At 25.9% G+C, this 13,871-nt stretch overlaps 1 protein-coding gene across 1 annotated transcript; it reads right to left on the bottom strand.

Annotated features, from left to right (window-relative positions):
• Positions 1-2,642: 2,642 nt before the first annotated feature.
• LOC145831397 (nucleolar complex protein 2 homolog) lies at positions 2,643-13,550 on the bottom strand. The gene is made up of 7 exons (XM_082938653.1): positions 12,359-13,550; positions 11,659-11,918; positions 9,882-10,062; positions 6,465-6,621; positions 5,509-5,705; positions 5,111-5,332; positions 2,643-2,860 (listed from the first exon to the last, which is right to left on the bottom strand). Exons 1-7 carry the CDS (start codon positions 13,533-13,535, stop codon positions 2,772-2,774), a joined length of 2,283 nt encoding a protein of 760 aa, XP_082794779.1. The 5' UTR covers positions 13,536-13,550; the 3' UTR covers positions 2,643-2,771.
• Between the last annotated feature and the right edge of the window lie 321 nt (positions 13,551-13,871).

Here is a 13,871-nt window from a genome sequence, read left to right as displayed (position 1 = left end):
TAAACAGTTTGTTTGAATAAACTATTTACTATGAAGATAATTAAATCTAAGTCACAAAATATACTTTTATGATAATGCATGATGGAGCTAATTGATATATCTGTGGATATTTATTTGTATAAATTTTGAATAAAATTTTTGCTTAGTCAGAACCAATCAGTTAGAATAGGGTTGGACAATTTTTTTAGTCGGCTGGCCAGATGTAAAAAAAACTTAATGCTTAGCGGGCCATAGTATTTATATTTTATTTAATCTACAAAAATTGTTCAGTTATCTAGTTCACTTCGACAAAAAGTAAAGTGACCTAACTTTTTACTGTACCTAGTGTATATTTAAATCTTCCTGAGTTTTACAAAATTTGTTTTATTTTGCTTTGCATTTTAAATCTCAGAATATCTAGTGTAAGTTCAAAATTAACTTTAACGGGCCAGATTTTTTTGCTTGCGGGCCGGATTCCACTTTAAATATATAAACATGGTCATTTTCTCTTCGGGTTTGGCCCACGAGCCGTACTTTGCCCACCCCTAAGTTAGATTAAAACACTTAACAGAAAAAAAAACTTTGATACTTTATCATTTTACATAAATAAGTGTTTTTATTTATTTTAACATTAATTATCAACACAACAAATACCTGAATATGAATAAATAATATTTATAGTTAACTAAAACAAGTTTATGAAACTAATACATTGAATATTACTTGTTATATTAAAAGACTTCTAAAATATAAGTAAAAAAGATTCGAAAAATGTGATATTAATTTACAATTAAACTTGTAAGTTTAAACTTTTTATTTTTCTGTTTTATTTTTTAGGCAAAAATTGTTAAGATAACTAAAAAACTTTTTTACCTATTTAATAAAATGTAAATATATGTTACTGTTTTTGTTTCTTTTGTCAATTATTTTTTTTTTTTGAAAGTTGCATGAATAACATTAAACGATTTTAGGACTTTATATGCAAAGAAAAATTCGAAATCTATTAAAAGGTAAAGAACTGTATTACAGACGTTATTTATTTTTTAAATTTCATGGTACACGTAAAACTTTACAAAAATAAGTCACTCTCAGTAACAAATATTTTTTTATATAAATGGTAATCAATTATGAAAAATATGTGCTGCAAAAATAAGGTAACTCCTTTTAGTAAGATTTTATTTTAGCTTAAAAATCTCAGATATTTTACTTTTATATTTATTTATTTTAAATATAAGAAATTACTTTAAAATATCTTTTAATGAATCTATTATCAAGTGCTTGTATCTAGAGAAAATTTTGTTACCAATTCATTTCTTTTTGTATTTTTTTTTACTTTTAAAGTTTATAACTTAGTATCTTTATTTTGCTTATTATTTGGTTAAATTTTTTTGATACTTTTGTTCAAACTACAAAAAGTAAACTTTAACTAACTTAGTAAAAACTCGTATATACCAGTTATTATTACAATTATATTTACAGTCTTTTATTGACATTTATGAACAAAGATTTGTTTAAGTGAGTTTAAAAGTAAAATTTTTAATGATTAGAACGATTTTTTCTCTAAATTAATTGTAAAAAGATATTGTTAATTACGAACATAACCTGAAGACAAATAAGTAAGTTAAAAATAGCCTCAAATTAAATATATTAGGTTTAAGCAAAAAAATTAACTACTAACACAAACTTATTTAGTGGGTTACTACTTTTGATATTTGCTAGTATCATTTTCGCATCTGTAAACATTAGGTTTCTATTTCAGCATATATTGCTAGTCTATTTGCTTTAAATATGTTTTATTAATTCTTTAAGCACTAAAGGTAAAAAAATTTATAAATAATGAAACAGTGTTCGATAAGTGTTGCAACTTAATAAAATCTTGAAAATCTTTTATCTTTCCTGAAAACAGAACTTTGCTACTCATTAATTGAAAAGAATTTCAATTTTGACAAAAGATATTTAATGAATTTAGAATAACAAAAAATTATTTTTTAAAAGAGTACACTCTAGTTATATATGAAATATCTAATTAAAAAGTATAACTTTTGCTAAAATTTTGTATAATTAAATCTAGGTATTTATGATACCCATGGATCCGATTAGAGTTAAATAAAGTTTTTCAAGTAAGCCTAAAAAATCATCAGCATTTTATTAATCAAAGTTGCAGTAACTTAATAAATGCTACATAAAGTTAAAAACATATTTCATATAAAACTATATAGTAACTTAAAATTTTTAAATCTCATTTTATTCTACTAGGTAAATTAATTTTTTGAAAGCAAAATTTTTCTTAAAAAAAAAATAAATTCACCATACGTACTAACTTTGTTTTTTAAAATTTAATTTAATAATAAGGTTTTATGGTATCTTATATATCATAAAATGCTTCATATATAACAAATAACGAATCTTATTTATTTTTGAGAGTTTATTTAACTATTTTTGAATTTAACTAACAAAATATCTAATAGTTATATAGAAATAAAATAGTTTTTGTACAACACAATATACTAAAAAAATTATCTAAGGTTTTTTCAACAAGGATTTAGAATCACTATTCACTTAAAATTTAACAGTTTAAAGTAAAACATCTAAAAAGCATATTTAAAACATTTAAGTTCAGCAAATGTCTTAAATAAAATCAATAGTTTCTATTAGAACACCAGTTGATCATAAATTGTCTAAGTTTCAAAAATTAACTATAGTTAACAAATTTATAGATTTCTTCTTAGTAAAACATCAAAATATGTGTATATATAAACAATGCTTTAGACTTAATTCAATCCAGAAGTGATCTAAAAGTCATCAATATCAAATTCTTCAACTACGTCCTCCTCTTTCTTTAATTTTTCAAGCTTCTCATTTGAGATTGTTTTCACAGATTCTGTTAAATTTGTATCGTTAGTACAAACATCTCCCTTTAAAATACATTTATTTAAACAAGTAAATTTTTAACAAGGGTTGCTAAACACCCAGGCAAAAAAAGCCTAGATGACGAAAACTGGCCTTACTCGCTATGAACTAGGCTGAGTTTATTGTAAAACCTTGTAAATTATTTTCTGTCATGGTAAGCTTTACTTATGCATCTGAATACAAGACTATGTTTAAAATAACTAAAACTAACCCACGAATAAAATGCTAACCTTTCTTATTAATTAATAAAACTACTTAAGTCTAAATTTTTTTTAAACTAATACTTTTTCAATTTATTAAGTATAACTGAAGTATATTTTCTTTTAACTATCCAAAAGTAATTTGATACTTACTAACCTAGATTACTTTTAGATAAAGAAAAATTAGTATATATATTTCTAAAACTAAATCTTTAGAAAAAAAAGGTAACAAGTTAAATTAATGATTTAACACTTACTCCAACTTTTTTCATCTAGACCAGGGTTTTCAAAACTCATTTTCATAATCGCCCAATCAGCAAAAGTTTAAGAAATAATCACTAATCTTTACTAGTTATTTACTTATTTACTTTTTGGCATTTAACTAGTTATTGTCTATAATATTCGAAATCACCCCAAATGGGTGATACTGCGCACTTTGAGATACCTTGACCTAGATTCTAGAATGTCTATGTTTTCAATATGAGTTTTAAATTTAGCACTCAATTTAAACTTAAATGTTAAGACAAAAATTTTAATGGTAGAACATGAATTAAATAAAAAAATATAAAATGGAAATTGAATCTAGCACATCTACAAAATTCTTTAAACTAAACATAATTTCATAGAAAAAAATTAAACTCGATTTTAGCCAGAGTTTTTCAAACAAATTTTAAAGTTTTAAAAATAGCATTGGTTGATTTTATTATTAATAAATAAAAACTCTAAACTAGCCTAAGTTTAGCTGGAAATGTGGTAATTTCCTTAAAAACTAAATTCAACAGACCTTTAAATTTAAAGAAAAAAGTTTAACTGATACTTTTGTAACACCAAATAAAACAAATTAACAGTAAGGCTGTTTACAATTCTTGTAAAGTTTTGTTCTATTACGTTTTGTATAGAACATTTTTTTCTAAGTGTAAACTTGGGAAACACTAAAAGATAATACTATTTGATATTTAAACTTTTTTAAGTTAACCAAGCAACGTGTACTTAGATTATTGCGCTAGTTTGTTGATTTTCACAACAATCTTCTCATATTACATAATAAATAAAGTCATGTATCTTGTGTGTGAAATCTTAATTTTAAAATAGAAATAAAAACAAGTTACAAATATTGTAAACTTAAATTGATTTAAAGTATAGCTGAAATTTTGCATAACATCTTACTTAAAGTACTAAATTAGCCTTGGTAATTATTACTAGTGATCTATCAGACCTAGATATTCTTAATCAATTTATTGAAAAAAGCATTAATTCGAGCTTTATATAAAAAAAGCGGAAATCTGTAAGGAAAATTAAACGGCTATCGGAAGAAAACAACTAGTATGGTGACAAAAAAGTAAATGGGTAATAAACTAATAATAAACTAATCATTATTTGCTTTATTTCCGCAAATGGAGCGATATGATATGTAATTTTTATATCTTTTGTAAGTTTTCTTGAAATTCCAGTTTTTTAATTAAGAAACTCCATCATGAAACAATCTTTAAATTTTCTTAAGTTGTGCACAAATCGTTTTTGTGACAATTACCTGATGTAAAAAAATCAGCTAATCCAAGGTCGCATTTTGGGTTCTGCATCTGTCTTAGATCTCGCTATAATTTAATAAAGGGATCGGCAAACTGCGGCCCTTGAAGCTAAAATCTGCGGCCCGCGAGGTACTTTTTAGCTTAATTCATAGTTTTTTAAAGCAATAAAAATAAAAAGTTTCCTAATAAAAACTTGGAGTTAGACTCTCTTACTAGTGCTTTTTTATTGCTTATTTTATCATGTTGTTGCTTAAATATAGTATTTTTATATTGACTACAACAATTATTTTCAAAAAACTGCGGCCCTCAAAGAGTTTTTTTCTAAAAAGTGCTGCCCGCGAGCATAAAAGGCTGCCTGCCGACCCCTGATTTAATACATAAAAAATATGACTGAATATTGAAAAGTATAATCCAACTAGGTCTACATAAAGAATGCGTTATGTATATGTTTTAAATACAAAATTTTATAAATACAAAAATTTTACAACTAACTTTTAGTAGTCGGTTTCCTCTTTAAATCTTTCTTCGGCTGTTCTTTTGACGAGGCGCGTTTTACCTCGCTGCTTCCATCAGCTTTCTTGTCATCAGCTTCATTTTCAGATGCTTCTTCGTCCGAAGTCAGCGGGATGTCAGAGTCGCTGTAATCATCTGAACCAACTGAAGCTTCATCGTCTCCTTCGTCTTCTGATTCCTCTTCGGCTTCTGCTTTTTCGCCTAAGCATTTTAATTTGTTTAAATTAAATCTTTGTTACACAACAATCTATACTAAGAAGTAAAAACGTGTTAGACAAAATTATTTCAAAATGGATAATTTTTTGTTTAATAATTATACATAAACCTCTAAATTCATACTGATTACAATATTTATTTTTTAAATTAATTCCTCCTACTTTTAGCCTTCATCTTTTCAGGATCGCCTCTCTTCTTCATGGCACTTTCGAAACCGGCGTCGAAATCCTTCTGGTCTTCTTCGGTTGCCACCATGCAGTCTTCGAACACCTTGTTGAAATCGCCGGCCACTTGCTTCTGCTCTTCGTCCACCACAAACTTCGAACGCTCGATCTTCGGCAGCTTTTCGTCGAGAATCCTGGAGCAACAGAAATGAGTTTAAAAAATATTTTATATCTACGGTTAAAATTTTCAAAATTTTTCGTTTAAAGTACTATCAGTTAACACTACACAAACTAAATGCGAATTGGAAATTATCTTCGGATAAGTAAAAATAAAAAGAAAGCAGTTTAAGACTTGTTTAAGATAATGCTAGTTATAATAAGTAATTTAGTCTATCAGATACAATTATATCAGCTGGCAAAAACAGTAACAAATAATACATTTCTAGAACCTTATGTTTTTTACCATTTATCGAGTAATTGAAAACTGCAGTACAACAGATACAAATCAACATTATTAAATTTTATAACAAACAGCTTTTAATAAAAAACAACCTTTTTTAATCTTTTTAACGAATAAATTTTAAAAAATAACAAACTCTATTCTACACACTAATCGATTTTTTATATATTTGAGTTATATTGCTTTGTTGTTGTGGTTTAAAGTTCATTTCATAAGGTATATTACGTCATACACATTTACTAAATTAACCTAAAAGTTAATATACTAATACCATATATAACGTAGGCTGCAATTAATAATAGTTTACACAAGTTCTTTCAAAAATTAAATAAAGTTTGTTATATTGAGGTGATAAAACTTTTTAATATTTAATTAGGTGACGTATGGCATAAAACTTTTTTTTTTCAAGGGTGGCCGTGGGTGCAGTTTACTCTTGTATGCTTTTTTCATAATAACTGGTAACGTAATAATTATCACGGTAATAAAAACTAACCTATCCTGATCGGAGAGCTGCTGGCTAATTTCAATATTCCTCATTTCGACGTACTTCTTATGATGGTTGTTGAACGGAACACCAGCCTTCTTTACTTCAGCTTCCCACAAATCAACGCATGACGCATCAGTCACATTTTGTACGCTAGAACGCTTTTCTGTTGTTCAAATTAATTATCTATACACTGAATATATAGGTTGTGAATTTCTTTTAGTTTTCAGAAAATCTTTGACTTTTAACTTTATCCAAGAGAGGTATTTGTTCAACTTAACTGCTATCGTATAATTTTGACAATACAACATACAAACAAAAGAAATTGATATTTGCAGTTATTTAATTATTTATTTAAATTCAAATCAAAAACTGCTAACATAATGTTACAATTGTATTTATCATATTATTAGAGTTTTTTTTTTTTATTAATTTTGACAACATCTAATTATTTGTTCTTAACGCGTAAGTTTATACAGGGTTGCCAACATTTTTATGATTATTTTAAAGTTTTGAATGTACAAGTTTTTTTGTTTATTTTTAATACAAAATTAAGTTCAAGGTAAACAAAAACTGTCTTAAATAGTATAAAACTATTAAAAAGATACTGTAATGCTACTTTAAATGTGTTTTATAATAAATACAATTCTAAATGATACCAAATAAATTATTGTATATGATAGCTTTTTTGTACCTAATTGAAGTTTCATCACTTTACATATAAAAATTAAAAGTTTTTCCTAGTATTCAAATTTCTCAAAACCGAAGTTTTTTGCATAAATTGTCAATTTTCAAGATTATAGATTTTTGCAACCTTGTTTATATTGAAAGTTAATGTGTACAATAACCATCACAACACTTAAAATTTATTCTTTTTTAAGCTGTTCATAGATATTATGACAAATTTTTATAAAATAATTTCTTCTCAAATACTTTAACATCAAAACTTTACCAGCTTCAAGCTTTTAATAATAAATAAAGGTGGTTTTGTTTCAAATAAATGGATAAAGTATTATTATCACAACAAATTCATTAGTAACTAAGTTTAAAACGTTTTTAGTGAAAACAATTTATACTTTTTATATCGAAAAAATCAAAGCTGAAGAGCAACAAAAATAACGACAGTACATTTTTTAGTGTTATACAGAATACACGTACAGAATAAATTTATCACAGTCAACTGTTATATATACAGGGTTGCCACTCTTTGAGCCAAAAAATCTTCCCTGAGTAACCAAAAATTTCCCTGAGTAACCTTAAATTTCCCTGAGTTTCCCTGAGTATTTTTCAAATCTTAAAAAAAAAATTTCTCTTCTAACATAAATTATTAATACCTCATTCTCATTTTTCTTCTTTAATAATAAAAGGAAGGTTGTATGTGTATGCTTCTGCATTAAATTTATGAAAAAAACTGTTTTCAAAAACTTAATCTTAAAAGGTTTAAACCAATTAAAAATTAAAAACTAAATTTTTGCACAACTTTGTGTAAACTTGTTAGTTTACTTTCTACATAAAAGAATAAAGTTTAATTTGTTTGACATACATAATAACTTCATTATGACTTGTATGTCTTTCCTAGCAACTGTTCTGAATGCAGTAAATAATACTTAAAAGCTTAACATATTGTAAAAAAAACCTGCAAAAAGAAAGTTTAAAGAAATAGCTAAAGAAATATCTCATATCAAAGTACAACTTAATACCTAACAACTGATACAAAATAATCTAAAATAAAATTTTTTTTATGTCTTTTAGATGTTCATACACAATCTATTTTAAATAACTGAAAACATAATTTTGATTTTAAAACAATTTCACATTACCTAATAAAAAAATCTTAATACTGTTTTTTTAAGTATGCAATTTCTAAATCATTAGTTTTAATTTTATTTTCAAGTTTATTTGTGTTGTCCTTAGCAGCTATTCCTCTTGCTAATAATTCTTTCATTGCAAAAAAGTTGTAAAGTTTATTAAAACATTCACACTAAAAAATTAATTACCATTACTGCTACTACTTTTGAAATTATTATTTATAAACAAAAATTTAACCTCTATTTTTTTAACAAAAGTAATACAACACTAATCTGTATTCATTTTATTTTTTTTTACTGAAAACAAGTATGTAAACAAATAACTTTATTATTTAAAAAATAAGAACTAATAGTACAACATAGTGTTTTTTAAACTACATAAGTAACTAAAAATAAAAAGTTTATTAGAACTTTTCAATGAATAGCTAACAACAACTTTCATTTCTCTAAACTGTTTGATTTTACTTAAGTAAATATAAATTTAAAACTTAAAAAAACTACAATGTTAATACTAAGAATATTGAAGAACTAGCCGCAAGGCTAAAAAAATTCTAAATAACCACTTAAATAATAAAAATTACTACTTTTGAACAAAATATTGAAACTGGATTAACTAAACCTCATTCTAGATCTAGAAAAAAATTCCCTGAGATTTTCAAAAACTTCCCTGAAATTTAGAGAAAAAATCAAAACTTCCCTGAGTTTCCCTGAGTTAAAAGAAAAATGCCAAAATTCCCTGAGTTTCCCTGAGATTCTCTGAGTTTCCCTGAGATTTTCTACAGTTTGAAAATTCCCTGAGATTCCCTGAGTTCCCTGAGTGTGTGGCAACCCTGTATATAAACTATTTTCATGATCTAAAAACTACTTAATATAACGCAATTAAAATTATGTAGTTTAAGGATCTTGAAAATAATATTATATACATAGGATCATGAACATAATTTTCGTTGCCTTATAACACGTTTGTTTTTAGAATAAAAAATGAAAATAAAAGTTTTAAAACTTTTTTGAATAAATAAAAACAAGGTTCGATTATTTTTAAACAACATTTATACATTTTATTAAAAGATAAGATTTTTAGTCGAACTAATCTATCGCAGTTCTTCTCAAAAAACTGTGCACAGTAGATCTGTTCGCTACAGAATAATAAGGAAATAATTTTACCATACAAAACTGAAGTAATACATTTGACCATGAATAACAAAAGCCGTTTAAATCAAAGCAAATTTTTTTTGGTAAGTTTTACTACTACCTACTTATTGATATTAATAAAATAATAATACTACTGTGCACAGGTGCACACTTTAAGAAACATTGATCTAATGTATACAAGTAAAAGCGTTCAAACCATAATGATAATTGCAATAAAATTGCATTTATTAAAAGACAACATTTTTTTAAACTTTTTCCGAATACATCAAAAAGTTGTTGTTTAAAATATTCAATTTTTAATATACAAACCTTAATTCAACCTTTGCAAAAGACTTTGCAAGCATACTTGTTCAGGAATTAGTTTATTAGCTACTGAAAGTTTCGTTTAAAATAAAATGAGCAACTTTATTTTTTCAAACGTTAATTGATTATACAATTTAGAAATAAACTTAAGTACAAAACTTACCAGTAATAAATTTAGAATTTTCTTCAATTTTTTCAACTATTCTTTTCATCATCTTGGAAAATTCAGAAGCTTTGCTATCTTTTATAAACTTTCTCAACGTGTACAACATTCCAAATGTTGTTTCAGGAAAATCAATTGTGTGAGCTTTTAAGTTTAAGTAGTGCATCAGTAAATCATATATCTAAACAATTTGATACATTTGTCAATTTTTGATGGCTAGTAGTTAAGTATTAATACAAGTAAAAATACAATTAAAATTATGTGTTATAATATACAAAATTCAACTCTTTGAGGCCTAAATAACCAAAAACTAGCATAAGTTACATTAAACCAAACCAAGTGTGAGTTTAAGAGATAAAAAGTTTGAGCAAAAAATATAAAAAAATACACTGATCAAACTTAAATACCTTAAGCTACCATTAATAACAAAAGGATCTAATTAGAACATAGGGGGGTCCACCTTGATTTTTACAAGTTGATCTTATTTTATAGTTTTATTTGAGGTATCAGATATTTTTAACCGCTTGAAAAAATTCAAAGTAACTTTTAAGTTATAAGCAAACAAAGTCAGTGACCTCAATAGGTTCCTAATGGAAGGAGCAAACTAAAAACACGAAAAAAACCATTTCACAAAAAAATCTATCTCCTCCTTCATTTTTTTATCAATCTTCTTCAAATTTTCACAGATGTGTATTATTAAATTTTAAAAAGATTGAATGCAGGATTTTTTTAACTTTGAAAAATAAATTTGAAAAAAATAAAAAAAACACATATTTTTTTTGGATTTTTGATCTAAAAATTCTTTTAATATTTTTTAAATTCTAACATTCAAAGTCTTGTAGACTATAAAAGAAACGTTTCCTGAAAGTTTGAGGTCTTTAGCTCAAAAAATGAAGAAGATAGATTTTTAGTGATTTTTTAAATATTGAGAAATTGACCCAGAAAAACTTGCGGTCCATATGTTTTTATCGAAAAATTTTATAAAAGTGACAATATCTCAAAAGTTAAATAAGATGTTTTAATTATACAAAAATTTGCTTGTAGTTTGTATTTCAAACTTTCATATAAGATTCAATGTTATTTTTAGTAAAAAATAATGTCTTACCCCCCCCCCCCTTATATCCTTAAGTTAAATATTAAAACAAGCCCAAATTTTTCAAAAAAATCAAACATATCTGAGATTTTTAAACAAGTTCAAACTAGCCTGAGTTGGCCAGAGCTAGTCTATGTTATTCAAAAATTTCAAACTAGCATTATTCTGAGTAACCTGAGTATGTGGCAATCTTGAAATTACACTTTTAAGAGAAATATAAAAGGAAAAAAACTAAACTATTTCGAAATTTTAAAATTCACAAAAAAAATAAAAAATTTTGGTTATGTTTATATTTTTGTAATATGAAAACTTTATATTAAAATCATATAAACTATTTGAAGTATTTTTACTATCAAGCATCAAGGTAAAAAGAACTCAGTATGTTAAAATTTTATCAAAGCCTTTCATTTATCTCAAAAAATAAAGGCAATATACAATTTTTTTTATATTAAATCATTTATACTTAATCAGGAACATAACTTATTAGCTATGTTAATATATTTTTTTTAATTAAAGTATAACAAAATCTAGACAAAATTACATGTGTATATTACATAGTACACTTTTGAAAAATCTAATGCTAAAAAGCTCTGTTATATTTCTTAAAAAATTTGTCATCAAAATAAAATTAAAGCAGTTCCTAAAGATACTAAATATTCGTATGCACAACAATATGAAATTAACCTGGTCCATTGTGCCTTCAACATAGGTCTTGGATTTAAGCTGTGCTTCAGACAATCTTAACATAATGGCAAAATTGAGCTTTTTCATTGAACTACTTGCAGTCAACTGTTTTTTCTTGAACTCATTTGATTGCAAAGGATGTAAAATGTAGGAGTCAAGTGGAATATACAAATTGGTAGTCGATGCAAGTTTCATCAGTTGTCTTACAATATTGAAACGAAGCGGGTAATATCTTGCTGCAGACACTAATTCGATTGTTCCTTTAAAAATAAAAACATTAAATTATTTGTCCTATGTATTAAACTAATTATAATTATTAGTTCTACAGCTTAGTTTAACTAAAATGTAAAACCGATTTAGATTAATCATAATAAAATTGTGATTTGAAAAAATTAAAATTAATAAATATTTAATCAGGATTTTTAAATAATCTTAGTAAAAAAGTTTATAAATAACAATTAAGAACATTAACTTGAACTGAAAAAAGTCTCAAACAAAATTTGTCAGCATTAAAACAAAACTATTATAAAATCATTTTTACAAAACACTAGTAATTTTGATAAAGACAATGAAAAAGCTATTGGAGGACAAAAACTGAAACTAACCTCTTTATAATATTTTTATGGCTTAAGCCTAATAATCTATAAGATTCCTTAATTTTTCTTTCTAAATAAATTCAGAAATAATGTAAATAAAATACCTTGAGATATCATGATGAGTGGATACATGAGTGGCCTCACAGCATTGTTGTGTGAAAGAACAGAGGTGGATAAAACCTGACACCACATACCTATCATGTGCACAAATTTCCAAGAGTATACCTTGGACCTTGTTTCTTTATTTGACTCCGAAATCGCTTTGAATAATTCAAGCCCCATACGACGGATGAAAAAATAGCCAAGAGTGTACGTTTTTTCTGGGTTGATGCGACAAAATTCTGCATAACTTAACTGCATAAAGTGTATATTTGGAAGAAGGTTTATTGATGCTTTGTGTGAATTTTCGACATATTTTATGTAGCATTGCTTTAGTATCTTTTCAAGCCATCTTTTTTGATCCAACTGTAAAAGTTTATTCAAGCATATGAAAGCTCTCAATCTATTCTCTTGTAAGTCTGTTTTACTCCATCTATTTATTAAAAGCTCACAGAGTTTTTTACAAACTTTTGGTAAACTTATGTAGTAAGGCATCATTTGTTTAATATGAATTAAAAACATTCCTTCAGATTCTGGTCTGCTTGTAGCTAACAACATTGTCATGACATCATCTAGGTAAAACCGCAGAAAACTAACTATTTGTGACCATCTTTTACAAGACCCAGGAAATATTTTTCCTTTTTTAGTTTTTTTTTCATTATCTTTTAAATTAACAGTTTTACTATTGTAACCAAGACAGTTATCAAGAGCATTTGGAACAACACTCATGCAAAGTTCAATCAATGACTCATAAGCTTCTCCAGTTATAATTCTGTACTTGTAAAATGATTTTTTAACTTTTTTGTTTTTCTTTGCTTTTTCATTATTTCCTCCCCTATCAATGCGAACTAAACAAGCATGGAATGCTTGCAAAACTTCTTTCAATGTTTTGATAGAACTATTTTCTCCTTTGCTTAAAAGTTCTTTCCAACGCTGTATCATTTTTTCAGTGACAACAATTTGTGATTTTTTACTCAAGTCAGCTTCATCCAGCTCCTCTTCTTCTTCTTCATCAGAGGCACTCATGAGCTTGTCTGGGGCCTGATGAACGTCTTCTTCTTGTTCATCTCCAGATGAAAGATCACTGGCATCCTCAAAATCAAGCAAGTCTGGTTGTTCACTTTGAAGAAATTTAAAAAATTCTGGATCAGACTTTTCCAAATCTTTTGACCAATTACTCATAATTATGTATATATGATTACTGAAAAAAATTAAAATAACAATAATTTTATAAAATCTAGATTTACTAAAAGAGTTAATTTAAAATATCCAATTTAATACAGCCCATCCTTGATAATCTGCCATATTTGGCAAGCTTTTTTGTAATTATGACCAGTTTAGTCTTTGGCTGGATAAGGACAATAAAGTCTTTTTTAATTATGTAACTTGTAACTTTTTTATATACACAAAGCATATAATAAAAAGCACACTATTTTTTGCAAATCTTTTTTTATTTTTATCTTTTAGTGCTGTCTTGCAAGTAGCAATTGGTTTTATATTTAGTAAAAGAAATTGAAG

Source organism: Thalia democratica, chromosome 1 (assembly GCF_965202585.1).
Source record: "Thalia democratica chromosome 1, ktThaDemo2.hap1.1, whole genome shotgun sequence".
NCBI classification, from domain to species: Eukaryota; Metazoa; Chordata; class Thaliacea; order Salpida; family Salpidae; genus Thalia; species Thalia democratica.
This window is presented reverse-complemented; position numbering and strand designations above follow the sequence as displayed.

Excerpts from the sequence above, each read along its gene's own strand:
- LOC145831397 (XM_082938653.1), bottom strand. The coding sequence starts at position 13,535 with ATGAGTAATTGGTCAAAAGATTTGGAAAAGTCTGATCCAGAATTTTTT. Across the intron at positions 10,063-11,658 it reads TTGAAGGCACAATGGACCAG|ATATATGATTTACTGATGCA; the intron begins GTTAATTTCATA and ends CAAATTGTTTAG. Across the intron at positions 2,861-5,110 it reads GAGGAAACCGACTACTAAAA|AATCTGTGAAAACAATCTCA; the intron begins GTTAGTTGTAAA and ends CAAATTTAACAG.